At 35.8% G+C, this 28,000-nt stretch overlaps 2 protein-coding genes across 6 annotated transcripts; one reads left to right on the top strand and one right to left on the bottom strand.

The window, feature by feature from the left end:
* Position 1: 1 nt before the first annotated feature.
* LOC106178092 (importin subunit alpha-7) lies at positions 2-7,494 on the bottom strand. 3 transcript variants are annotated; one of them, XM_086994894.1, is made up of 14 exons: positions 7,343-7,494; positions 5,868-6,014; positions 5,417-5,506; positions 5,029-5,125; positions 4,712-4,803; positions 4,334-4,465; positions 3,949-4,037; positions 3,604-3,703; positions 3,174-3,337; positions 2,887-2,965; positions 2,584-2,713; positions 2,248-2,371; positions 1,726-1,901; positions 2-1,523 (listed from the first exon to the last, which is right to left on the bottom strand). In XM_086994894.1, the coding sequence occupies exons 2-14, from the start codon at positions 6,012-6,014 to the stop codon at positions 1,333-1,335; spliced, it is 1,611 nt and encodes a 536-aa protein (XP_086851020.1). In that variant the 5' UTR covers positions 7,343-7,494; the 3' UTR covers positions 2-1,332. The 3 variants fall into 3 exon arrangements, with proteins under 3 accessions (XP_086851020.1, XP_086851027.1, XP_086851012.1); XM_086994901.1 differs by lacking the exon at positions 7,343-7,494 and adding an exon at positions 7,071-7,228; XM_086994886.1 differs by lacking the exon at positions 7,343-7,494 and adding an exon at positions 6,912-7,003.
* LOC106178093 (sigma intracellular receptor 2) lies at positions 7,407-27,997 on the top strand. 3 transcript variants are annotated; one of them, XM_013561125.2, is made up of 3 exons: positions 7,407-7,557; positions 8,804-8,948; positions 9,383-11,879. In XM_013561125.2, exons 1-3 carry the CDS (start codon positions 7,447-7,449, stop codon positions 9,673-9,675), a joined length of 549 nt encoding a protein of 182 aa, XP_013416579.1. In that variant the 5' UTR covers positions 7,407-7,446; the 3' UTR covers positions 9,676-11,879. The 3 variants fall into 3 exon arrangements, with proteins under 3 accessions (XP_013416579.1, XP_013416578.2, XP_013416577.2); XM_013561124.2 differs by lacking the exons at positions 8,804-8,948; positions 9,383-11,879 and adding exons at positions 25,295-25,439; positions 26,148-27,997 and having other exon boundaries at positions 7,424-7,557; XM_013561123.2 differs by lacking the exons at positions 7,407-7,557; positions 8,804-8,948; positions 9,383-11,879 and adding exons at positions 23,848-24,005; positions 25,295-25,439; positions 26,148-27,997.
* Positions 27,998-28,000: the final 3 nt, after the last annotated feature.

The raw sequence follows: 28,000 nt of genomic DNA, 5'->3' as shown, positions 1-28,000 counted from the left end.
ATGTTCTTTAATTTTTATTGGAAAAGAGCCAAGTTTTACACAATATTTAACCTTGTAGTTGATCAATATCGTGTGGCTTTGATTTCTGTACAAAAGTTTTTATGTACATGAATGTAAGCAAGTGTGTTTATGTACATGTTACATTCGGTGAGTTCTCAATTTCAGTTGTTTGGCATTGTTTGACATGAATGTGTCACAAAGGGTAATAATAGTAGAATCTGTACCTTGTATCCAAATTTCTGATATCCTGTAAAAGGAAGGCATTTAAAGCCACATCCTCCACTACTTGAAAACAAACAGCCTGATAACTTGGTTGCATGCACTCATTAACAATTCTTTTATCACATCAGTGGGTCATACCATAAAAAACTGAACATCTGGGTCATATCTGTGATTCACATATTTTGTGTTTTATGCCTCCTTTTGATTACTATTGATTTCTTTTTATATTAGAGGCTACTAAAACTGTGAAAATAGTGGAGCAAGTCAAAATTGTGAACATATTACACAAAATAACCCATTAGTCTCAAATGACAATTTTTCATGGAATGACTCCAGCTGCATTCCCCACCCCAAGCCCATGAAGTAAAGCACAACTGAGTGTTAACTATAAGCTTGATCATTTAACCTTGACAGCAATATGCAATACTAAGTATTTTCACATGCGTAAATATGTCATTTCATTTTACCTGTACTGCCACTACATTTGGAAGCTTAAAGTGGCAATTTTTGATTGTTGCCACCACTATGCTCAAGTTGAATGCACACACAAGATGTTTGAGATTTTGGCAGGAAACCAGCCAACACAAACAATTGGGAGTTTTTTATGAAACAAAATAGACAATCTGTGGAGCAACATCAGAACAACTTAACATTTTAAGCTTATATCAGACTCGATGTCAGTGGTGTTTCCAAGAATAGATAAACTGGAAAGTTACCTACAGCGATAAAGCAAATTTCTTCATCAGTATTAGACCTCATCAGTCTTGACTTGGCCACTGTTAACAATAAAGCGAAGCGACTTATTCAGTATAATATTTATATTACACTTCAATTTTACAGAAAGACCAACAAAATAAATATTTTTTTCTATGCTGTTTACAACTTAGATGATGGCAATATTTCAAACAATGTTTACTTAATAATCTTCAGAAGTGACACCGTTTCATATTCTCTAACCAGACAACAGCTAGCAGCATTATGCCCCATATCTCAGAGTACAAATGTGCCTTTTAAATTTGGAAAAACTTTTTAAAAGACTTAAAAGGACAGCCAGACTTGACTAGTAGCACAGCATCCTCAAATCTGAACAGGAGAAAGCATGTTAAATCCTCAAAATTCAAAGCCACCCTGGGGTGCATTTTGTCCTCCATTGAACTGAAACTGTTGAGCATTTTCATCAACTTGTGGGGCTAAAGTTTTATCTTCTTCTTCAGTGCCGAAGTATTTTTCTATTATCTCAAAAGCCTTTTGGTAAACTTCTTGATTTTCATGACTCTGGAGAAACTCGATCTTGTCTAAACCTGGAACAAAAGGCAAAAAATAGGCGTATTCTAATTAACACTGCATCGCCACATTAACCACAAATATCTTTCAGTTACAAAATATATTTCTCCTGGGTTTTGAAATCCATAATTTCCAATTCTGTACATCATGAATATGCAATTCTATAATCTCCACTTATTTTACTATGAAAACAATGTTGCGTATAATGTTTTTCCATACCATAACATTCCTCAATCATCACGGCATAGGGATTAGCCCCTCCCAGCTGTTTGGCATACTGCTCTCCAAGTTTGAGGATATTTTCCAAACCATTTAGTGCTACTTGTACTATCTTCACATCCATGACTGTCAACAAATCACACAGTGGCGGAATACAACCAGACTGCACTAAGAACCTGAAGCCAAACATGGTCATTTTTATCTTAAAACAGCAATCATTGCAAGTAATATTGGGAAATAAAAAGTTATAATCAACAGACTGATACACTAAATTCAAGTTATATATAATGTGGAAAGTTAAACAGTACCCGTTATAAAGTGGAAAAAATACTTGTTATTTGATTACAATTCTTTTTAAGCATAAAAAAATCCCTGATACTGGGTTAAATCAGTGAGTATGTTTGAAAGGCATCATTTTAATGGTGATTTTCCAATAACAAAATTAAAAGCATGTGAATTATTAACTTTTGTAATTAATCAGTTTTGTAGAGACTGTTTTGTTAAACAGCCTAAAGTTTGTACTTTATTTGTTCTGGTGTTCCTCCTGATGTGGCATTCGTGATGGCCCATGCTGCTTCTTTCCTTGTCTTAAATTCAGCCTTGCCCAGTATTTCTATCAGAACTGGGAAGATATTGGCATCAATAACTGCCTGAAAACAAAAACAATAGACACGTAAATGTTTATATGCTTCTATTCCACCTTACATGAGATTTCAATGACAACTTAATCACAAATTGTTTAAATAGAAGAAAATCAAACAAGCATGTGCAGTCCATTTTTGAAGTTCTTATGTTTAACTTAGCAGAATGGGAAATTGAACTTGAAACATTTCAATCAATGCTAAACATCAACGAAACTTGCCTGTATCTGTGCTCTATTCCCAGCAGTAATGTTGGAGATTGTCCAGCATGCTTCTTTGCGAATAGATTCTTTTGAACTGCCAAGCAAATGTAATAAACAGGGCAATGCTGAACAATTTAAAATTATCTGGAATGAGAGAAACCTTGATTAAAAAAATAATTAATTACACAATCAACATTTCTACTACTACTATCACAGCACTTCACACATTATAGTTCTTTAAACTGAAAAACTTAAACGGTAACTAGCATATATTTGGACAAATATATTTAGCACAACTGAGACCTTGTCCACTCTACCTGTGTTTGCACATCATCTCCTGTTACAATATTGCCTACAGCTCTCAGTCCTGCAGAAACCACACTCTGTTGGTTATGCCTGAAATGAAGATGTCTGATTAGCTGCCTTTTTACTTGCTCAGATTTTTAAACTGACAGCAATGTTGAAATTGCTTGTCAATTTCCCACCCTATGACCAAAACACAATAAATATTAAATGGCGTTAAGTTTTATTCTATATTGAAAACTGAGTGAATTGTGCATTTATTTTTTTAATTTCATACAACAGATTAAATACCAAAACTTACATTAAAAGTTCCACCAACCGCCTGCAAACCCCAGAATCTATAACAGCTTGAATTTTCTCATTTGGCCCATCTGATAGGTAAGACAGGGCCCAACAGGCATCTGCTAACACATCAGCATCATTGTGAAACAAAAGCCTGGCTAACACTGGTAATGCAGGGGAAACCTGGGAAGAAATTGACAGGTTTGTACTGGTTCCTAATTGATGTTAAAAACATGGTAAGACAAAAGTATTATGGTCATTTAAAACAGTCAAAATGATTTAGAGTTTCAAATTGTTCCATTTATAGCCTTGAAGCCAATAGTGGATAAAATCAAAACTTGCTAGATACTTTGAACAGAAACTTCAATATATGAAGTGGATACCCAGGTTTTCAATGACATTTACTATAATAGAACATTAAACCAGATAATATCTATAAGCACACATACTTTTGTAAATTCAGGAGGAGGATTTTTGCCACGGCAGAGATTGGATAAGCACCATACAGCATTTCTTGTCATTGTTAGACGGGTGGATTTACTCAACAACCTGAAATACATACACCATGTAACAATTAACACTTATGAAGAAAAATGTAATCATGTCCTCAGAAAACTTTCAGTTAATAATATAAACCAACTGACTACTATAAAAGCTGGTTTCCTATCAAAGTGAAACTTTTTTAAAATCAATAATTCAATTTACCTTACTAAACAACATTTGATAAGCATTTGATCAGACTACCAGATATCCAAATTCTTAATTCAAACAACAAAATATGGATATTTACTTACTGTAAAAGAGGGACTAAAATACTTTCATTTAAAACATAGTCCCTACATTCTGGGCTGTCTCCTGCAATATTTCCTAAAGCCCATACAGCCTAAAAGATAAAGTTACACATATACTACCAATCCAATATTAATCCATCATATGGTTACCCATAACATCTATATCAGGGAATTGAACTTGAAACAATTTAATATAACTTACCACATAAAACAATGTTTGTTCCCCAGAGACAAAAAATGGAGTAAACATTTCATTGTTTAGGCAGCATAAAATCTCTCAAAACTGTATTCCCCATGTTATATACATGTACCTTAGCAAAACATAATACAAAGGCATGTTTTTTGCTTTAAGTTTCACTCTGCACAATAAACAGTACTATCGTTTTACCTGTTCTTGGACATCCTCAAACTCAGATGCAAGTAATCTGATAAAAATAGGTACTGCACCAGCTTCAATCACAACTCTCGTTTGAAATGATGTCCCTGATGCAATATTTGTCAGTGCCCAAGCTGCTTCAAACTGAATAACAAAAATATTTTGTCCATAGAACACTTTTCTATAAACTTCATCAACTGTAAAACTGCTATCATGTAAGCACACATATATTCTTCTTCCTTAATCACCAGTTAAAAAGATAAAAGTTGCATTTCACTCCGATTGTGTTGCTACAAATACACATTTGTCCACTTGAACATATGTGTATATCTTTCAAAAGCCAATGCATTTAACTAAATTTACCATCAATCAGTTTAAAATCTAACATACCTGTAGTGTAAAATTGGTATCATTTCTAAGAAATTCCACAAAACGTGGCACAATTCCTGTTTGTATTACTTCATCTATAGGTGGATTAGGCTCTAAAATATATTTTTAAAAGGCATTTCACAAGGTATGCAATTCATTCCCAATAACAATTCACAATTCTATATTACAAAACATACTACATGTAAATAGTAATACATTACAAAACATACTTCATGTAAATCAATTCAATATATAAACTGAAAAACCAACACATTAAGTAAAATTCACTAGTTTCAAAGATGGATTTGGTTTGTTTTCTTTAATGATGCTAAATTTACCTCTAGACAATAGTCTTCTAAATTTCTGAGTTGCTTGCAGCTGTTGTTCTACACTTTCACTATACAAAGCCTGTACCATATCTTGTGTGATGCCACCCTACATTAGATATTTATTATGACAGCTTATCAATAATAAAACACACAAGTCATCCCCTACGGAAAGTATGCAGAAAAAAAAATTGACGATAAGGAAGAAAAAAGAGCTGAATAATAGCAATTTAAGTTTCTTCAATGTCATTCACTTTGTGATTAATTTTAACCAATATAAGGAAAGTGAAAAACAAATTATTGGATTAGTTTAAAATACACCAATACCAATTAAGTGGCCTAAACTGTTTTCAATAGTTCTTTGTAAGTCATTTAAGCATAAAACAAGCTATGCTCTTACCACAAGAGATGAGCTGACCATTGGATCTTGTATATCACCAACATCATCTTCATTGTCCTCATGAACAGACACATTACGCCTTTTGAATAACTGGAAAAAATCCACAATATATGTGACTGAAACAAATCTATCTTTATTCATTAAGTTCAACAGATGTTCAATAACCTCTTCATACAGAGGTGGGTCACTGAAGCATCAGTTATTGTCTTGGTTAACATTTTAAAAGAGGTCATTACTGATATTTCATCATGTACTTCTGGTATAACACTTAAAGTCTCAATTTGTTCACAAAGCATGCCCTCTTCCCGTTTTGGCTTTGGACCTTGATAGTCAAACCATGTCATAATCTTACTTCTTATATATAAAGAGACAGTAAAAAGGATAGAACATACCGAAGACAAGGTATAGAATACCATTCTATACCAAAAGATTCTCGAAGTTGTTTTCATACCTGTTCTTCTCTTTTTTGTTTTCTAAGTTGAACTCCTTCTTCTTCTCTTCTTCTTCGTAATTCTTGAGAATCAAGGCCTACATTTTTGTACGATTTGAGGCGACTATTAGCAGCCTTCTCTGCTTTATCAGGATCTGTACTAGCCATCTTCAAAAACAAAGAGCAGAAATGACATTTTTATTGATGGCATATCCAAAGGTTTTGTTAAATTGATTAAGTGGACAAGAAAATTTTAAAAAATTGAATAAATGAAAAAACAAACAAGCACCTTATCTAACCAACAATGTGAACTGATTCTACAGCAATATTTATACTGTGCCATAATATATTTTTTTTCAATCTAACAACATCTAACACAATGATGTGCAGTATACCATGAGGTCAAGTAAAGCAAGGTAAGAAAGACAACTGCATGTTAAAAGGAAAATCCAAAAATTGGATTTGAAAAAAAGACTGCTTTTGATCTTTGAACACTTTTAAGGAGGAATTAATACTGTTAGGATACAATATCTAACACATTAAAAGGGTGCAATACATATTTTTTTCTCATTCACCAAGTTAGGCATGGTAAGGAAGACATAACTGCATGCTTATAGCATAATCCAAACATGGCATGTCAAGGGACTTGCCTGAAGAGAGATACACCTGCATTTGGTTTGCTGACGAGAACTTATAATTGGGTGTCCCTAAATTGCTGTTCGAATGAAAGACATTGCCAGTGAAGTCACAAATGACCAAACATATTCAATAAAATATCTTATATTTTCCGTCTATCATCGAAAGTCCAATGAGGTCAAGCATAAATCTGTGAGATTCTACAGCATTTACACTGTACTACTTCTACATCTAAACATGCAGACGGCAGTGTGGTGGCCGGCCATCTTGAGTTGATGATGAACACATGATGGTACTGGAAGACCACACCTATTTCCTATATCTTTAGAGATCACACGTAACTTGACACGCATATTAAAGAAAAATATAGAAACCTCCTTTACATATAACATGTTAAAATCTGAAATATGCTCCAGTAAACGAACAAACCTTTACATTCTTGACAGCGTGATTTCAATCCTCCATATTAATAAAATAGGGTTTTCACTAAACTAAAGAACATATCACGCCGCCTAACGGCAAATTATATTTTGTATGAATTAAAAGTAGTTAATAATCCCCCGTACGATTCAATAGTATAGACAATACCTGAAAGTGTTGATAAGACAAAAAAATTCGGCAAATCAATATGAATTCATGTTGTGTAGACAGAGAAATCTGTGCGTTCCATGTCACGGTCCTTGTGGCCTGCTATCGGGATTTTCTCGGAATTTCCCCCTTTGTTCTTGATTTATTCATGTTTTATGATATAATTTCCTCATTTTATTACAAAAGGAAAAACGAAAAACTTTCTTTTAAATTGAACAGATCATACAAAAATGAGCCAGTGGAGTTTAATATTGACATTAACGTAACTTTACCTCCGCAGTCTGCACCAGCTCGTCTTGACTTTCACCTTCCAGGGTTCTTTACTATTTGGAAGTAGAAAAAATAATCTTTTCACTTCACACATTATTTTTGCAACATGCGTCGTGTTTTAGAGTGGATGTTCTTCACTTACTTTTTAATCAACATTCCAATCGTTATAATTATGGACTCACAGATCGTCTTTCCCAGCTGGCTTTACCCACAGTCTGTAAGTAAAGCAGATAAGCTAAACCAACAGGAGTCATAGCCCAAATAAAGTAGCCAAAATTGCAACTGTTTGTTAAGTTGGCTCAACGATATTAATTACTTACGCTAGTGGGCATGATTTGGTCTTAAAGTGCAATTTAAGATCACATATAGTCTTGCATGATCTTAAACCACGAGTAAGACCATTTTTGGACTGACAGCCAATTAAGTTGTCTCCCCTTACACATTCTCCTATTGTGAGTAGAGTGGCACGAAAATCCATGCGTTAGCACTCCTATTGACGATTCCGATATGTACTGGCTGAGCTAATGCATGAAAGCAAAGGCCTCAAAAAGTTGGAAATGAAAACAGGTTGCTGAACCAGCTGCAGTGCGGCAGCTCTCAAATTTTTATTTTACATCTCATCTCCTCAACACGCACATTACTGTGAAGCCAACCAGTTTTCCCACTTTCCTTAACTTCATCTGTCTGTCTACCAGTTTGACTGTTGTAAAATCATACACCTGTTATAAACTGGCTAAAATCAGGTCAAATCTACTCGGGAGGTCTCCCCACACAAAAAAGGAAAGAAAGAAAAGAAAAATGAATAAAATTCAATTTAAAAATTAACATTTTTCACTTTCAACCATTCTTAGATTGTCAAAACATTGCCCGTGTGGCAGTATCAGCTGCGCTTAGTCCTATGTTGACAAAGATAAGTTTCCTACTCAGTGGTTTAGAAACAGCATGCAGGACACTTTTTTTGCGGTTTGAAAAAACAATTAGCACCTACTGTAAAGCTGCCTGTTGTCATTACTTTAATAAATAAATAAACAAGACATGCAGCCTATGCTTTTATCCATCACTTATTTGAAGCTTCTCTCTTAACTTTAGTCAGTACCCAAGCCTTGTAAACTCAGGGCCAGTTGCAGGTTGCATATTGCTAAATATTTAATGTCTTATAGTCACTTTTACAAGGAGTCTCTCTTTTTCATCCCAATAATCAAAGCTCTGTTGAATATGCTTTAATAAAGTGAAAGTCCTGAAGAAATCACAAAAATGTAAATTATTGTCATTCATTCTAGAATTAGATATTTTTTATTTAGACTTTTATTTTTTCATTAATACCCTGGACTTTATTTTGAGGTTGTAAATCAATGAAAGTTTTCATAGACGTGTTTGCGCTAAGGTGGAGATGTCCTTATTTTAACGTTCTAGAAATTTGCACTTTTCAGATTGAAAAAAAAATCTTTTGATGATATTTGTAGTTAAGAAGATTGCACTCATGGTATGGCAATGGCATAAAAGACAACATGTATTTGGATCCTCCACCATGGTACCAGGCAATTTTCTTCTGTGAACAGTTCCTGCATACACCATTGTCATTCGCAGCTGCCTATGCATTTTATAAAGGTGATACAAAGTAGAATTTATAAACAGTTTTATGATAATTGCTTAGAAAATAAGCTTTTGGTAAGCTCTGTTGGTAAAAATTCCATGGTGCAAGTTATGGTTGTTAGTAGGTTAAGGTTTTATTTTTGACAATTTTCTGGGGTATTGTACTTTGTTCAATATCCTTTAATGACTAGCGATAACTGCCATGTGCACTAATGCTGTATATTAAGTGATTGTTGTATATGAAATGATACAAACTTTGATCTCCACCATTATCTGACAGCTGTTTATCCACAGCAATGAGACAATTTGATAATATATCACACTTTTGTGTTTTAGTTGATGAAACTACTATTTAATTGACCAAATTTATTTCTATATTATATTTATTTTATGGAAACAAAGACTTCATTTCAAATTGCTTTATTGCAAGAATCATTTCATTGTTACAGGTAACTGTAGATGGATAAGAATGCCAGCCATCATTTATTCTGCACATACTATAACAGCAGTGATTGCCATCTTGTACCACATTGCAATGCATGATTTCAGCCAGTCAAAGTATCCAGGGCCCAGCACTATGATGGAAAGATTGACTCTGAGTTGGGCCTATCTGCCATTCTTTGTTGTACCACTCTTACTTCTAACTGTCATGGTACAGGATGAAGATTATGGATTACATGTAGAAGCTGAAGGTGCATATAAGCAATCTCCACGAAGGTCACAAAGACTGAAAAATGCATAGAGATTATTTTGCTTAAAGCAAGAAATAAAGCAAAGGCAGAATGTCCCAAATCTTTGCCACACTTGTACCTAACATTCACATGTACCAGTAGTGTAGTGCTCAGAGTAGCTTGTCCTACAGTTTCTTGGGTACCTTGTCTATTGGTTGCTTCAAGATTGATTCCATTGGCTTGTCACCACAAGATGAAGATGAAAGTTTAGGAGTTTTCTCTGAAAAATGGACCAAGTCAATGCTCTGACATCTTACTGCCATCATGAAGATATTTCCAGTAAGATTAGCAATTCTGCTGTAATCATGTATCATTATACTGACATTCAATAAGATTTACCAGTATAGTAATCAAGTTTAGAGAAGCAGTAGTATGTTTTCCATCAGAAGCAGACAATGACTTTTCTGTTAAAATTAGCAGTGACAACGAAAGTGGCTCCACAGTCTGAAACTAGAAGCACACACACCTCTACAGTTATCTCAATTGGTGAGTTGAGGAGGAAGGGACCCTATGACATCAGTCCCTTGCAGCAGCCAAGTGCTGGGACCTGTTATTCTCAAAAGTACTTCTTGCTTGTCAGATGAGGAACTTCCAGTTTGTTCTGGCCCTGGCACAGGATTCAGGTTCACCTGGACATATGTCAGCCATTCAAGATTGTTATATGGCGTGTCTTTACATACCAACTTTAGTCATCCCTATTTGTTAATGTTATTATGACAAAACATGCTTTAGTCACTTTCTCCACACTAAGTGTGCTATACTGATGCTTTTGAGGCTGAGCCCAGAAGTGCGTATTCAGTTTGTTCATGTAACAATTAAGCTGGAAATTTGCCTCATCACTGAAAAAAATGTCCAAAAATTCAGAAGGGTCTTTGATTCGCTGACTGTTAGTTTGCCCAAATACACGTCTCTCTGCCTTATTTGCATCGGTGTGAAGTTGTTAGTTTTGTATGTTATATGAAAACGAGGTTAATTTGCTGGGAAGATTGTCATCTAAGTTTGGCAGCAGAAAGTTCTCACACATGACTGATTCATTAAGTTTTTTAAAATGAAGGGAAATTCTGACATTGTCATTTTTCTTATTTATTAACACCATAAGGGTGAACTGATGAGTCCTTCCTGCTCTAAAATATGTAGTTTCTCTTTAACTTTTCCCATAAGCAGAAAGGGAATATGTGCTATAGACAAATAGTATGGCTGGGTATTTTCCGTCAGTGATTCGCACTGGTATACAGTCGAGGTGACCTGTTGATCCAGATACATAAGCTTTTACATTATCAACCTTTACAGTCAGTCCCATGGTGCTTGCAGTACTCCTACCAAGGATATTGTCCTTTTGACAACACACACGAATCTGTACATCTTCCCTTTTAGTTGAGTGACAGCATCAAACGTGTCCATACTATTCAATTTTCAACCTGGACTATGCAACGTGACACTGGTTTTCTGCTGTTATAAGACTTCTCACTTATCACTGTAGTGTCTGCGCAAGAGTCAATATTAAATGTGACATTTTCCCCACTGATCTCTAAATTCAGTTACCAGGCTTCTTCTGAGCCTGTGCAGACTGTTCCTGTATCAAGATATAACTGCTGAACTTCACTCAACACATGGTTTGCACAGGTTTCATATAATTTTTCCCCAGTACTTTTCAAGGACATTTCCAGTATACTGAACAAATTTTCAAAGACATTTTGATCAATATAGAATTGATGAAATAAATGTATTTCTAGGTCATATTTTGGCACCAGGATGCTTTAGTAACACACAAAAGCTAAAAGTTGCACATTTATTTCATGCTAAACTGTTTTGCCAGTGAGCAAGAAACAATTCATAGGAAGATGTCATCTATTAAATAAAAGCTGTTCTGGTAACTTCCACTTTCACAATCCTCATTTTCTTCTCTCCATCTTTTTCTATCCTTTGCTATCATAACCTGTCATTATATTTGATATGTCCCCCAGTTTTTTTTTTAATTCCTCCAGAGTTGTAGTTTTTCTGTCAACCTCAGGATTTGGGAGAAATGTTAACACCAACATTTCACACAGCTTTTAGTTTTAATGCCATGTTTTGGTGTATAGTGTAGAGACAGGTATTTCTTGACAACAAATTTGTCAGCCTAATGTGTTTGGGTCTCATTTTACAAAACTGTGCAAACGACACATTTATGTCTGGATTCTCTGATAAAAATTTTTAGTGAATATTTGAAAGATAATCAGTGAGTATTCTAGCCTGCAATTTTTCTGTTTCTGTTTGGCCTACCTAGCTTGGTACATGTACCATATGACGTATAGGACTTGACTGGTCATCGTCTGACTATCGTCCATCTTGAAAGTTGACAGTTGGGCTAGTGCCCCTCAAAAATTTAGTGATTGCTGATTGTGCCATCTTGTACCGACTGTTAATTCACTGCTATAGCTGCTAAGTAAATTTATCGACAGAACGTGCACTTTTAAAGGATGATGTCAACTTAGCTTGCCAGATTTACTAGAAATTCCAAGCTGCCTGCGTCAACCTACTTCCACCCTAAACCATGACATCACAGAAAATTCCAATATTTGAGAGATAATCAGTGAGTATTCTAGTCTGCATTTTTTTCTGTTTCTGTCAAGATGGCATCTTTTTTCCTGGGTTACATAGGGTAACGTGATCTCCAACGTCATCTCAAAAAAGTTTAATACAGCAGACTTCATCCTGACAAAATTCTCTAAGCTTCTGCACTTTCTAGTAATGTCATTCAGGTCCTTACTTGCATGGTCTCGTCTCATTTTCACTATGCAATCTTTATTTTTATGTACAGACACAGATGTGTCTGTACATATTGCCATCACCTGCGTCTGTCGTCGCCGATCATGTCGCCGTCGCCGTCGCCGTGCACTTTCAGCGTTAACACCATAAGTGGAAGACAGTTTTACTTTTTGGCTTTATATTTACAGAGCTGATGAATATTCATAAAACACAGGTCAAGTTCGAAAATCAGCATGATCGGGCCATTATTGTAGAATTTATGCTGTTTTTTCACTTTTCAGCATATATGCAACACTGTTAACACATTTCAAGGAAAACTGATAGGCCTGTTGTCATGAAACTCACAGGAGTAATCAATCTTACTAAAACGCAGATCAAGTTCGAAAATCGGCATGATCGGGCCACTATTTTAGTAGTTATGCTGTTTTTTCTCAGCATATATGCAACACTGTTAACACATTTCAAGGAAAACCCATAGGCCTGTTATCATGAAACTCACAGGAGTAATCAATCTTACTAAAATGCAGGTCAAGTTCGAAAATCAGCATAATCGGACCATTATTTTATAAGTTATGCTGTTTTTTCACATTTCCTCAGATTCAATTATTAGGCATGTTAACAGTCTCATTATTTAATTAATAAGATACGTAAAAGTGTTTGTTTGACATTTCCTGCATCTTTACAACATTGTTAGTTGATTACTTAAAAATGATGGTAAACTTGTAATCGTGTATTGTGTAATAAGGTGTCAAAAATGGAAATAAACTCATATCATTGCAGTTTGTAAGATTCAATCATTCACTATGTTCAGAAACTCAGAATGGAGGAAATTGGACATTTGACACTGTTCTATTGATATTTTTCACATCTCATCAATTTTCGTAGTTGATCATATAAAAATGGCAGTAAACTGTTAATTTTATGTTAAAAAAGTGTTAAAAATGGAAATAAACCCATTTCAGAATAGTGCTGTCTTGTTTACATTTTTGCATTTTCAAGGTGTGACTTTGAAGTTCCATGGGCCTGAAGACCTTTGCTAGTCACATTTTCTGAATATCCATGATACTAATATTTTATAATTAAAAATTGATGGTCATTATGCTGTTAAGCATTATGCAATATTGCATCAAAATTTGAAGAAACCCCTATTTTGGGCACTGCTCCCATGATGACTATTTAAGTAAAACCATGTCACTTACTGTTCTCAAACTTGCAGGAAAGAAACATGGGACTAAAATGCAGCCTGTGTTGGAAAAGCAGTCTAATTGGCTTCTTTTTCTGGAAGTTATACATTTTAGTGAAATATTCATTTTTATCATGTTGGCATATTCAACATGACTCGAAGCTCCCATGGACATGAAGCCAAATGGTAATCAAATTTTCTACATGTCCATGCTATTTATAGTCAATAATCAAAAATTAGTGATAATTTTTCTGTAATTTATTATGTAATGTTACATCAAAATTGACAAAAATCTTTTTGCACTGCTACTACAAACATTATGAAAAGAAAACTGTGTTACTTATTATTATTTTCAACTTACAAGTATGATTTTTAGGATTGGCATGCAGTTCAAAGAAGAAAGCCAGCTCAATTGGGTTATCATTATTTATTGAATTTAAGCAGTTTTGTGTGAAATTTTCATTTTTCTCATTCTGGCATTTTCAAAGTGTGAACTTGAACTCCCATGGGCCTGAAGCCTTACGCTTGTTACACATTTTACTTACATTGGTATTACCTGTTGAGCATAATTAAAATTTGATGTTGAATTTGCAGTTAAGCATAACGTACTTTTGCATTAGAATTGACAGTAGCCTATTTTGTGCATTGTTATTGTCTGCTTTTTGTCTGTACATTTGACAGCTTTGCTGCCTTGTTCTTTGTTTCCATCTACCAGCACATGCGCATTGTTGGCATGTCTTGAGCAATCGGTGCCATTTGCCTCGAGAGGCCAAAAATATCAAACATGCAAGATATTTTGCTCAGCTGCGCAAGAGGCAAAAATCTCATCAAAATACCCCTGCAGACGATGAGAAAAGTGGCGTGCGCCAATTGCTCACCGTATGCGGGTGCTTTAAATTGGGTGAAGTCTAGTTCTATCTCTCCCTGTGCTAACACTTCAGAGAGTGCTTTATGTTCAATTGGAAGTCCTTTCAAAATCATTGCAATTAGTAAGGCATCACTTACAGTCTCTCTGGCATTATCCAGTGCAGCCGCGACGTTTTCAGCATGAATAATATAGTCCGTTATTGACTCCTCAGTCTCCTCAGGACGACAACTCAGAATACATTGGGGTCATGTCGATACTCCCCCGCACCGTTACTCCCCCGCACCGATAATCCCCCTTAGTAATTTTTTTATATGATGCGCATCGATACATGTACGACCCCACACTGATAGATCCCTGCACCGGTACATCCCCACACCGATACTCCCCCGCACTGATACTTCCCCACACTGATACTCCCCCTCAGTGTATCTTTAATTGTAGGGGAGTATCGGTGCGAAGAAGTATTGGTGCGGGGATATACCGGTGGGGGGGGGGAGTATCGGTGCAGGGACATATCGACATGTAACCAATACATTGCCGTTATGTATGTTGTCTGAGTGTCTGGCAATAACTCGTGTACATCATTCAATGCATTTGTTGGAACTGACTTTATTGGTCATATCAAAAGTACATATCAATGTGCAGGGGCGCAGTGTAACGTGCCACACAATATAGTCCCTAAGATACACCGGTACATCCCTGGTACATCTCCGCATCCTCCCCGCTGAAATGTGAGGTGCCACAAATCACAACTGTTGCCAACAAATTTATATATATATACACAAACAAATTGATGATCATACGATCACATACAGTATACAGTATACTGTATGTGATCGTATGATCACATACAGTATACAGTAATGTATACTGTATGTGATCATACGATCACATACAGTATACATTATGTTCTCTCCAATACAATGGGGCCTCGTTTTTTTGGGCCGTTTGAAACATTACTATAAGAAAACAAAATACTTCTCATAAAACAAACAAGATTTAATATAAATTCAGCTGACTATGATAATCATTTTAAATCACATATCTCTACTTAAAACTACACTGTGGAAACACAATTTATGAGTCTGACCCCCTGAATAACTATATTCCCTCACCGACTGGGGCACATTTTGAGAGTGCATTTCCTTATTTTGTGCCACTGAATCATGTATTTGATCAACATGCCTATGCCAAGTACCATTTCCTACCTGTACTCGATATGCACTGGTCCGGTTTTCTCAGTGATAACCCCTGGAACCCACTTTGCATTATAGTGATGCATCCAGGATTTCCAAAATATGGGGCATATGCCCCCCTAATCTGGCAAAAAGGGGGCATGAGAAGTTAAAAAGTATGGTTAAATGGTCATTTTGTTTATGTTTAAGCCATTCATTCTTAATCACTCATAAGCTTGCAAATGGTTCCCAGCTCCTTCCAGTTTGGAAGGAGCTGAAAACCAAGTGCAAGCTTCTGAGTTATTAAGAGTTAATTGGCTTAGAACATGTATCAAACCATCTATTATTCAAATGATTATATTTAGGTCCAAGCTTCTCTCAAAATGGAAAGAGCTAGAAATCAAGATATGCATTTGAATAAACATATGGTTAAATAAAGTTTAATATGAAAACTTACTTCCACTGTCAGTATCCTGATTTTTGTTTTGTGCATGGTGAAGCTGTGATAGGGATTTCACAAAATTCAGAAACCATTTTGATGGTTTAATGTGCAATGTCACCTCAGTTATTTTAGTACTTGTATGCTGATAAGCAAAGTTTGTCAAACACATGATCACTTAGACGTAATTATGATGAATGTTTGGCTTCACAAACAGGTTTGAGTTTTCCTAAATTAAGTCTGGTCCAATGGGCACACATACTTGTAGAATTGTCTTATAATGACTGCAAAGTTTCATCAAGCACTACACAATCATCAGTCTATTGTCTGAAAAGTCTTCTTTCCTTCTTTCCCTTCCATTTCTTCAGTGCATCTTAAAAATTGAACTCCCTTGCTGGTGGACCCTCAATCTTAATAAGCATGAGCCTATTAAGACTGTCCTGTTGCAGGCGATTCTTACTTACAGTTTTTGTATGATTCTGGGCACTGAAGCCTCTCTCACAGTCAGCTGTTTGGTATGGCATTACTAGACAGATAACAGCAAGCTTAAGAAGATTGGGGAATGTCTCTGCATGATGCTGATGAACTAATTGCCATAAATTTGAAAGTTTGTCCCTTGGATACATTTCCTGCTTAATAACGGTCTTGGCAAGACCCCATTCTACCAACACTTTGGCTGGATCCACAATAGCAGGACTTGATTTATCTCCTATCTTCTGTTCCACACCAAAGTGGTCACACAGAATCTTGATTTTGTCATCTCCATGAGATTCAAGTTCTTCAGCTGATAGAAATGTAAGGTTTCTGACCCCCAGTACACTAAAAGCTGATGCTGCCTTGGTTCAGTCTTTTGGAAATCTTTTGGACATTTGGGTCTGCAAGGAACTGATGAATTCATCTCTTATCTTCCTTGTGTCATCCTTTGCTTTTTTAAATGTGCTCCTTGAAATAAGAAGTTCAACCCCATAGAAAGTGACACTACCACTCTTTGTAATTTTTAAATGTTCTTCTAATTGCTTCTGATAGTAGGATTTCTCATCTTTCACCGACTTTATTTTGGTCCAGAGCTGGACCCATAGCAGTTATGTCTAGCTCAGACTTCTGAAGCAACAAACTAACTTGCGATAACTGTGAAATAATGTCCATCATGATGTATAACAATGTCACAAACCTGTAGTCCGTAATCTTGGAAAGCAAATCATGGGACTGTTTGGTTTTCTGATTGGCCTGAAAGTACTTCACTAGTGCTTTCCAGCTGTGAAATACAGCATTCAGTGCTTCATAAAAGGCAAGCCACCTTATATCATGAACTTCCTTCATTTTAAGTTGAGGTCCATCAAATACTTTCTGAAGTTCTTTCAGTTCTGCAGCCCTATTTGCAGATTTATCAAAATAGTAATATATGTTTCTGAAAACGGGTTCAAATGTACTTTTCAAATATGTCACAATCCATAGCTGGTCCTCTGGTCGTGGTAGTAAGATTGACTTGTTGGAGGACAATGACATTTGTGCTGCAGCAAAGGCGTCTTGCAAGTTTTCACTCCACTTAATCTTGTCCTTGGACTGGAGACCTACAGTGGATTGCTCTAGTGGATCGAGTATTTGAGCAGCATATTGGGTATTACTCTGGCTAAGACTATGAATGCGCCAATAAATGATCTCATTCCACTGACTGTCTCAGGCGGGGGGCAATTTGATAATGCAGAAATGCGGTGAGGACTTGCATGTGTACTTCCACTGGACCAAACCCATCCTAAGACAACAGTTTGTCTCGGAGCAACAATGGTTTTTGCAGCTGCAAGATTTAGGCCATTAGAGCTAAGGGCCTCCAAGACACGCTTCCAGTTGTTGTACAATTGTGCAGGTGTGTCGCCACCGCAATAAAGATCATCAGCTAATTTAGTGACTATGCCCTCCTGGATTAGCTCACCCAACACACTCCACATGAGCTCTTCCAATGCTGTTTCTGATCCAGGCATCCCCGTGGCACATCGGGTATATACTCTAACACCACGGAAAGGAGTCGCAACACCACAGTACTTCATGGACTCCTTTGAGAGGGGAATTTGGTAAAATGCACTAGTTAGGTCTGACACAACGATGAACTTCCAGCGCGCTATGGTTTACAGTGTTGAATTGACATCTGGCAAAACGGAAGGTTGTGGTTTGCAATATCGCCCTACCTCAGCGAATGCTGTAACTAATCTGAAGCCGCCATTGGGTTTTCTCACAAGAAAGGAAGGGTTCAGATATTCCACCACGACACCAACGTCCTCCGGTCTGGCAAAGACGTCGAGAGCTTCAAGGTCATCAAATTTACTCTGTAGTTCATCCAACTTATCCCTAGCATATTGGGGAATCTGCCCTTTTCGTTGTGGTGGCAGTTCGGTTCCCATGTTTACAATGGCCTTAAAGGGACTTGATGTTCCATTGTATCCCTTATAGTGTGGGTCGAATACATGGCTAAACCTTGAGTGAAGTTGCCTCATCTTCAGTAGGTTTTTCACCGTGATATGAAATTTCGCCGCCTGCCTGCAATAGGCTATCATCAATGAAGGCAAGTAATTGCTGATATAAGTCTTCTGGTTTTTCATTATGCTCTAATTTGATGCTTGCGAGATCAAGGAAGTGTGCACCCGATGACTGAAAACCATAATGGAGACGAATAGCCTGCCAAATATTAGGTAAAGATGTTGAATTTTTCACTATCGTGTTTCTAGATATAATGGGGCAAAAGTTTGCTTTTTGCCCAAGCATCAGTTCTAGTTGAGTAACTTTTTGTTGTGCTGTGCGGCTGTTTGGAACCTCTGCGTCATCATCTTGGAAGCCACGGAGAGGAGAGGCTCTTGATTTTTTTTTTTGCCATGTAACACCCTCATTGTTGGTTTGTGGGTCTTTTGCTTCGCCACTGCTGCCACCACGCCAGTAAAGTGTAAACGTCTCAGCAACAGAATAAGAAACACGCTGATAAAGACTTGAAAATTGTATTAAAACATTAAGACCAACGATAACACATGAGTTGCAATGGATTCTTCAACGGAAAACTAGGTCACAAGACAAGCCACACTGGAGCAGCTTCTCTCTGAGCAACAGATAGGAGTGAAACTGAACGTTTATGCCCCAAACTTCTTTATTTCTTATCAAAACTCGATTAAATGAGACGATTATTTTAAGTGGTCACTTGATAGGGTTTCAATAAGAAATAAAAAGGGTTGAATTTCAAAATTTTCAAAAAATCTCCCTCTATCTGTTACTCTGCTCTCTTTATCAAAACACATCCCATCCAATTAAGTAGGCTTCCCTCCTAAAATAGAACAGTCATCCTTCAAAATCACTTTGGGAACAAATTGCTCTCCATTTATAAGCTAAAGTTACCCTTTAAATTTTATAAACTAGATCTATATTATTTATAGACTAAATTACACATGTAGAAAATAATATTATGATATAGATCTATATCTATGACAGAACATAAAATTGCTTATAATGCAGAACATGTACAATTTTACCTGTATTTCTTCAGCAGTAGTCCGAGATGAATAAGTTGCATTTTCACCAATGTTAAATGCTCCAATGTCAACACCCACCGATTCCATAAAATCCATAAAAGCCCCATATTTTGAAGAGGCGATGCCTTCTTTGGCCATGAAATACACAGCTTTAAAAGCTTTTATAAGCACTTCAGATTTTTTGTCCAAATTTTTATTACACAAAGTGTTCATATTATCGTGCTGGCGCAAGTCCTGGATGGCCTGTTTGTGGCCCGGCAATTCGCAATGCCGATCCAATGTAGAGGTTCTGTAGTTTGTATTTCCTTGCGTAAATGAATTGGATTTTCCAGTTTCAACACAGTATTTGCACAACATTTAATTTTTCTCATTTAATACCACCCATGGACGATTGGTTTTTCACGAACTCACGAACGAAATATTTTTGCTGTTTTCCCGATCCACCGCAGGCTTTGACCTGCTTTCCTCTTATGGTTTTTCTTTCCGTGGTTCCTGTGCAGTTTCCACATTCTCCGATCCTTCGTTCAGCGAGACAGTCTCAGGAATCGGGCGAAGTGTCCTTTTCCAAGTCCATCGGTTCTTCCGACTCGACAGACTCGGCTTATAGATGGTTTTCTTTGAGAAGAAATCGAGAATCGTTTTTTTTTTTGGCAGCCATTGTTTTTTAACACGTGATACAGAGGTCGCTGTGATGACCATGATTAAGTAATAATTAACCAAGCAATTAAATCAGATAAGTGCTATAAATAGCTATTGATGACGTATTGGAAAAACCATTACCTGGAAATCCCTCTCGCTGCAGGAGCATTTCCCCTTAGATTGGCGATACGGAGATTGCTCTAGAAACTTTTGAGCGCAAATTATTTGCTGAAAATGCGCTCATTAGTTCAAATCTGGGGCATTTTTTGCGCACTGTTTCCTAAAATTGGGGGCATTCATTAGGAAAAGGGGGCAATGCCCTGATGCCGCTCCCTGGATGCATCACTGCATTAGCGCTCGTACAGTAATCGCAAACATCAACATGCGGTCTGGACTCAAAATCATGCAGCACGCTCGTTCTGCAACTTAAGCGCCACGTCTACCTGTTTGTTCCGAACACGTTGCTCTCATTGCTGTGCTCAAGTGCACTTACGGTAGCTGAGTTATTTTCCTTGACAGCACTTTCTGCTAAAACTGAATATTTTATCAAATCATTGATTGATCTTGGATTTTGCTGCACCACTGTTGTTCTAATTCCAATATCTAGACCATTTATGATGGCCATTTTGAGATGTTCCTCAGGAAGATTTGTATCTTTCCCTAGATTTATCATTGTTGCTATATAGTCTTGTACATTTTCACTACCTTGCTTTAAAGAAAATAAATGAACCATTTTGGCTCTGGTAGATAGACTATTTTCACCATATCTCTGTTTGAATTGTGTTACTATAGAATCAAAACTATTTTTTACATTGGCCTCTAAAGATAGAAACCATTGCTTGGCCTTACCGGACATGAAAAATTGAAAAAGAGCTACTTTTTGTTCATTTGAATATTGCAATAAGTTACAATATTGAATGTCATTATCCAGCCAGTCTTTTCCATTTTCATTATCTTCTCCTAGGAAAGGAAGTGGACTTATATGTTGTGGTACAGTAATAATAACAGAAGTGTTTACTTGCTCTCCACTAGTTTGTTGGCTTGTTTGTTGGCTTATAGAAGTCACTGGAAAAGAAACGTGATTCCTGTCTGTTGCTCTAGATGTAGGTAGTGGAGTTCTTGTAAAAAAAATCTGGAACTTGGGGACCTTGTGTCTTTGTTAGTTCTGGATTTCTTGCACTCACTGGAGTTTGAAGCTCACTGGACAATGTGGTGGTGTCCTGACTACGGGAAGGCCCTGGTGATTGCTTAGTGTTAGGATTCATAGGCATTTGTTGTCCGTTTGGATTCATGGCGGTAGCCTGATCACTCATGGGAACTGTGGGCTCTTGACTGCTGGCTTGCGGTAAGGAATGTTTGGTCGACTGCAGCATACTTGTGTAGGTTGGCTAAGGCAAAGTTTCTGTCATTGAAGTTGCTGTTGCCCATGGCAGCTGTGGACTTATATTAACAGTTTCTTCTACTGACGCACCAACATCCCCACTGATTGATCTTAGTTTGTCTTTTAAGCTGTCTCTTTCAGTTTTTCTGTTTGCAGCCGTAAAACTTCTTGTTTCTCTTGGTGTAAATTTTTTCATTTTTTCCGGGATCTTTCCTTTTAACAGTTACAATTAAAAGTTATCAGCGAGAGATGTCGGTGTCAGTAACAACAGAACTGCCGTCTCAGTTCCAAAATCAAAAAGGTTGCTTTATTCAATTTCAATCAGATATTTATTACAAATTGCTAGTCAAAATAACATTTTTTCACGTGTATCTCTTTTACTTTCCATTGAGAAACTCTGGAAGATAACTTTCACACACACCTAATGAATGCCAACACATCTTTTTTTTTTTTTTCGACTTCATTCAAATAAGTGTGAATAGAATACTTTCACAGTCCCTCAGCTTTGAACCCAAATAAACCTTATCATACTGTTGACATTTTTTGCATCTTAACAATATTTTTAGTTGATTATATAAAAGTGATGGTAAACCTGTTATTGTGTATTGTGTAATAAAGTGTCAAAAATTAAAATAAACTCATATCATTTCAGTTTGTCAGATTCAATCGTTCACTATGTTCAGAATCTCAGAATGGAGCAAATTGGCATTTAAAAATGTGTAGTGATATTTTTTCTCTTCTCAACAATATCCGTTAGTTGATCATATAAAAATGACAGTAAGTTAATAATTGCATTTTTTGTTTTAAAAAATGCTTAAAAATGGAAATAAGCTCATTCCAGTACAGTTATCTTTTGTGTACATTTTGGCATTTTCAAGGTGTGACTTTGGGCGTATTCCCAGACATTTAGATCGATCTATCCCCGTGGGGAGTCTCACTAGATTACTGTCAGATAATCCGGCTTAAATGTCCATCCGGCCTACTACAAGCTGTAAGGGGGTAATTAACTTTCGTGCCCCCTCGGCTAACAGCTATTAGCGTGAACCCCCAGGGAGTTAGGTCGATCTAGTTTGGATCAATCTAATCTCTGGGAATGGGGTCTTTGAAGTTCCATGGGCCTGAAGGCCTTTGCTAGTCACATTTTCTAAATAGCTATGCTACCTGCAGTGCAAAAAAGATTGGTGGTGATTTTGCTGTTAAGCATTACATAATATTGCATCAAAATTGAAGAAAACCCTATTTTGGCCTATTCTGCTGCCAGAGTGACCATTAAGGGAAGAGCATGTCACTTTTCTCAAACTTACAGGAAAGAAACAAAGGACTAAAATACAGCTTCAAATGAAAAACCAGTCTAATTGACTTTTTTTCTGGAAGTTATACATTTTTGTGAAATTTTCTTTTTTCACATATTGGCATTTACTTAAAACTCCCACAGTCTTGAATGGTCATCAAATTTTTTAAAGGTCCATATTCATTGTAGTAGATAATTAAAAATCCGTGGTAATTATACCATTAATCATTACATTATATTGCATCAAAATTGACAAAAACCTACTTTGTGCACTAGCTGCCACCACAAACATTATGAAAAGAAAATTGTGTTATTTTTTTTAACTTATAAGAAAGATTCTTAGAATTGACATACAGCTCATTACAATTTTGGGTGAAAAGCAAAGAAAAGCGAACTCTTTGACAGCTTAACATTGTACTTATATCTTGATTTAGCAATTAATAAAAATTAATTAATTTTTAAAATAATAACATTATCCTATCCATGATTTTCCAGACAAACCACATTCTTCTTCTTCAAAAAATAAATAAATAAATAAATAAATAAATAAATAAATAAAAATAAAAAGGGTATTTTCTACCAATCATCCCTACACTTGGATTTTAAGCTTTCTACTAAATTTGAAAGATAATTTAGGTTGAAACATTAACCGTCACAGTGAAAAATCAACAATATCTACTTTCATTTGCAGTTTTATCATTTTAAGGTCTTGATTTGGAAAGACACAGCTTTGCAAAGTGCTTTGAAAGTTATAATGACAAAAATATTGCTTTGGGACAGTTTCAATCACAGATAATTAAATGGTGAAAGAAATACCTTAACTTTTTAAATCAAAACCCGTTGACGAATTACATTCTATAACACTCAATTAATATTGTACAGATGAAAAAGACGTTAGATCTATGATTTTGAGGGCAAAAGTGATTCGCCTCTTGGAAAATAACACTGGCTCGTCTTGACTGTAATATACTCCTTTTTTTAGAGAGTTGCTACCAAAATGCCGCGTGTTTTGGAGTGGATATTTTTCCTTTATTTTGTTGTCCACATCCCAATTGGAATATTGTTTGATTCACAAGCTGTATATCCTGGATGGATGTACCCAACATTTGTAAGTTAACTACAGCTTGCAGAATTTCTGTATACATATTTTTATGATCGAGGCTTTTCCGCACTTTGACCGTTCCGTGGCGTGACACTTGAGTAACAAACTATCATGCCTTACTTAGCAGGACGTACATTGAAATAGTAACAATGTTGACAACAGACAGCTCTTTGCTTTGTGTGGCATGGAAAGTGGTTTTTATAATATCCTCCTGTTTTAATGGCAGGATGCCTCCTCCCCTTTTTTACTTGGTGATTTACGAATACTAGAAGTAACTCACTAAATAAACAGAATATTTACGTCAAACTTTCAATAGTTGACATTTCACTCAACTGTCAACTCAAAACTGTAATGTTCATTATTTAAAACTGATAATAGATTTAAAAAACACAAGACCCGTTAAAAATGCTTTAACACACCAAAATTAACTTTAAAAGGTGCATATGAAGTCAATTTTTGCCATAATAACCAACCAAATGCCAGTATATAGTTTCAAATAGTATAACTATAAGAGAATTACAAAAAGACATTGCTTAATATTACCCAAAAATGAAAGTTGAACAGTTTTTCTGCTAGCTTTCTATGCTGTACATGAATGGGGCAGAAAAGTAGTTCACATAAATAGGTTAAATTTCTGACAAAAATTTAAATAAAGGGACAGTCTAAGGCTTCGTTCACATGGAAAGTCTATTTTCTAAAAATCTATTTTCTATTCGCGGTATATCTTGTGATCACGGTCTGTGCCCTGAATGTCCCATGGCGTAATTACTGGCAGCGCGAGCCAGTTACTATAAGTTACTATAAGTAAGGCCCATGTTAACTCGGGGCCGTAGCGATAGTCCGAAGGTTCAATAGTCCGAAGGTTCATTGGTCCGAATGTTCACTATAGAACCTTCGGACCAATGAACCCTTGATTAAAAAAAATCGATGAAAATGTTACCATTTTTCGGACCAATGAACCTTCGGACCAATGAACCTTCGGACTATCGAGACGCCCCCGTTAACTCACATTGAACTAAAAACTGATTTTTTTTTTTTTTTTTTTTTTTTTTTTTTTTTTGTAGTCTAGCACTGAAGTTAGTATTAAAAATATTAAAAGAAGTACCGCCATAGATATTTCTTGAATTGCTGGATCTGCAGATAAATACATATAAGCATATGCTAAGGTTGACAAAGGTCTTACACTCTGCAATAGGTGGACATTGCAGACAGAGGCATTTGTACCCTCAACTCTGTCACAAAATTCACACTATCCAGCTGATTGACTTAACTTTCTATCTATGAATTTAACTTAGGTGAAAGATGCTGTGTCTTGGTATGGGAAGACCATGAAAGACCCCATGATGCTCGAGCCTCCTGCATGGTACCAGGCATTTTGTATGTGTGAACAGTTCCTGCAGTTGCCTTTCTTTTTTGCAGCAGCCTATGCATTTTATAAAGGTACATATACTTTACTTTTTGCTTATGTATTGAATTTATCAAGTGGTGTATGATTAAGTGAGATGTGTGATTGCCATTGGAAATCTAGCTGTATTACTCACTTGCTAGTAACTTACAGGGGACACTGGTTTCATTCCAGGAATTTAGCACAGTAATATTATTTTTAACTTACAAGTATGATTTTTAGGATTAGCATGCAGTTCAAATTAGAAAACCAGCTCAGTTGGGTTATCATTTATTATTGAATTTATGCAATTGTGTGTGAAATTTTCATTTTTCTCATTCTGGCATTTTCAAAGTGTGAACTTGAACCCCCACGGGCCTGAAGCCTTATGCTTGTTACACATTTTACTAACATTGGTATAACCTGTTGAGCATAATTAAAATTTGATGTTGAATTTGCAGTTAAGCATAATGTACTTTTGCATTAGAATTGACAGTAGCCTATTTTGTGCATTGTTATTTTCTGCTTTTTGTCTGTACATTTGACAGCTTTGCTGCCTTGTTTCTTTCTTTGTAGTATTTTGTACTTTTGTGCAAATTGTGGTTTTCTAAGTGGAATGTTTTTCACATTTTTGACTTGTTGTCATACTGCTTACATATTGTTAGGACACTTATTCCTTTTGTAATTATAAGGAACTAGTGGATATTGCTGTGCCAGTAGTTATGAGTTACTTTATTGCTGGTATGTTTTTAAATTTTTTACAGGAAATTGTGGATGGGTAAGGATGCCAGCCATCATTTATTCTGCACATGTTGTAACTACATTGGTTGCCATCTTGTACCACATTGCAATGCATGATTTCAGCCAGTCAAAGTATCCAGGACCCAGCACTATGATGGAAAGATTGACTTTGATTAGTATCTATCTGCCATTCTTTGTCATACCACTCTTGCTTCTTACTGTCATGGTGGCAGATGAGGGTTATGGATCACATGCAAGTATTAAAGGTCCTCTTCAACCAGAACCAAGGAGATCACTTAGACTTAAGAAAAAATAGTCCTGAAGTTGATGTTAGTGAAAGAGAACGTTTAGAATTGCATGCTGATAGTTAATATAGCACAGTTGTAATTGTAAATTTACTTGTGTTGATTGTTTAGGTATGCAAAAAAAAAAAATGATTTGCAAGCCAAATTATTGGTAAAGATGTCTACATGAATGTAGAAGGATGATGAGCAAGACATTTTTATATTTGTTTTCATGTCCAAGTTATTCATAAGTATCATAATAATGAGCAGTTCTATTTGGTGACACAATTTCATATTTTAGAATTATTGGATTTTATTAATAAGGGTGTGTTTTTATGTGTATCACTTATTGAATATTGAGGTGAAGTTCAGAAAAAATTTATATAATAAACTCAGATTGCTGCTGTATATGAGTACTGTACGAGTACGAGTAGAGTATCTAATTTTACATTTATTAAATTTTGTCCTCTTTCTAGTTTTAACTACTAGTAATTAAAGTTGCACGTATGTTATTTGCCAGCCAAACAGCTATTGATGATATGCATTCTGCTGTTTTAATAGTAGAAACATCATTCAAGTACAATCTTCCTTTCTTCATTCAAGTCAACTGTACATCATACCAGGTGAGCATCCATAGCTCCTGGAGTTTCTTTGCACTTCTTAACATTCCTAGATATGTTGTACTTGTTCATTGCTGATGTCAGTTTACTGAGTCCATGCAAGTTTTTAGTGAATCTACATTTGTTAAATCCTGATGCTGCAAATTCCAAGGCCTTTTGTGTACATTTATGTTCTAGCATCCAAAGAACAAACAGAACACCTAAATTGGGTCACCTTTGTTAGAGGCAATGTACATTTTATGATAATAAATTAATTAGATTTGCTAAATGTGCGTAGGACTGTTTGAATTTTGTGAGTGACATTATAAAGAAGTTGACAGTAAATTGTGTGATCTTTTTTAAGAAAGTACATATATTATGTTCTGTTAATTACAGACATGCTGAAACTGCCGGTCCGATCGGTCATGACCGGGAAAATTTGTCTGGATCGGTAGAAAATTGGACTTGGTCTGTCCACAGGACCGACAAGAGTTTTAAGAATTTACAGTCATCATTTGACATACTTCACTAAAAAAATTATATAAAACACAAAGCGTTTTCAGCATGTCTGTAATTAGCGATCATGCTTGGTTGACTATGCACATGCCCAATAGATTAATCGTGTATTTTATATTGAGAATAATATACATCACTGACTTTTTAAATAAAAATTTATTGTGAAATAGTAATGTGGTCATGCATGGGATTTTAAAAAATTAAAATATCCTAAAACTATGAACACTTGGGCTAGGAAATCAAAAATTTAAATATTGTAGTATAATGAATGTATATTAAATATTTTTTGCATTTATAGAAACTTTACCTTTCATGCAATGTTTTGCCACATGGGCAGGCTTCAATTAAAATATTTTTATAGTGTCATACAGATTTATTTATTTTTCACTCGTTTGTTGATTTGATATTGATTTTTTTAATTAATGGCAGTGTACACTGAATAATAATCATTAGAAATAAATTCTGCAAATTGCATCT

Source organism: Lingula anatina, chromosome 1, assembly GCF_051362555.1.
Source record: "Lingula anatina isolate TDL-2025a chromosome 1, LinAna3.0, whole genome shotgun sequence".
In the NCBI taxonomy this organism is placed as follows: Eukaryota; Metazoa; Brachiopoda; class Lingulata; order Lingulida; family Lingulidae; genus Lingula; species Lingula anatina.
This window is presented reverse-complemented; position numbering and strand designations above follow the sequence as displayed.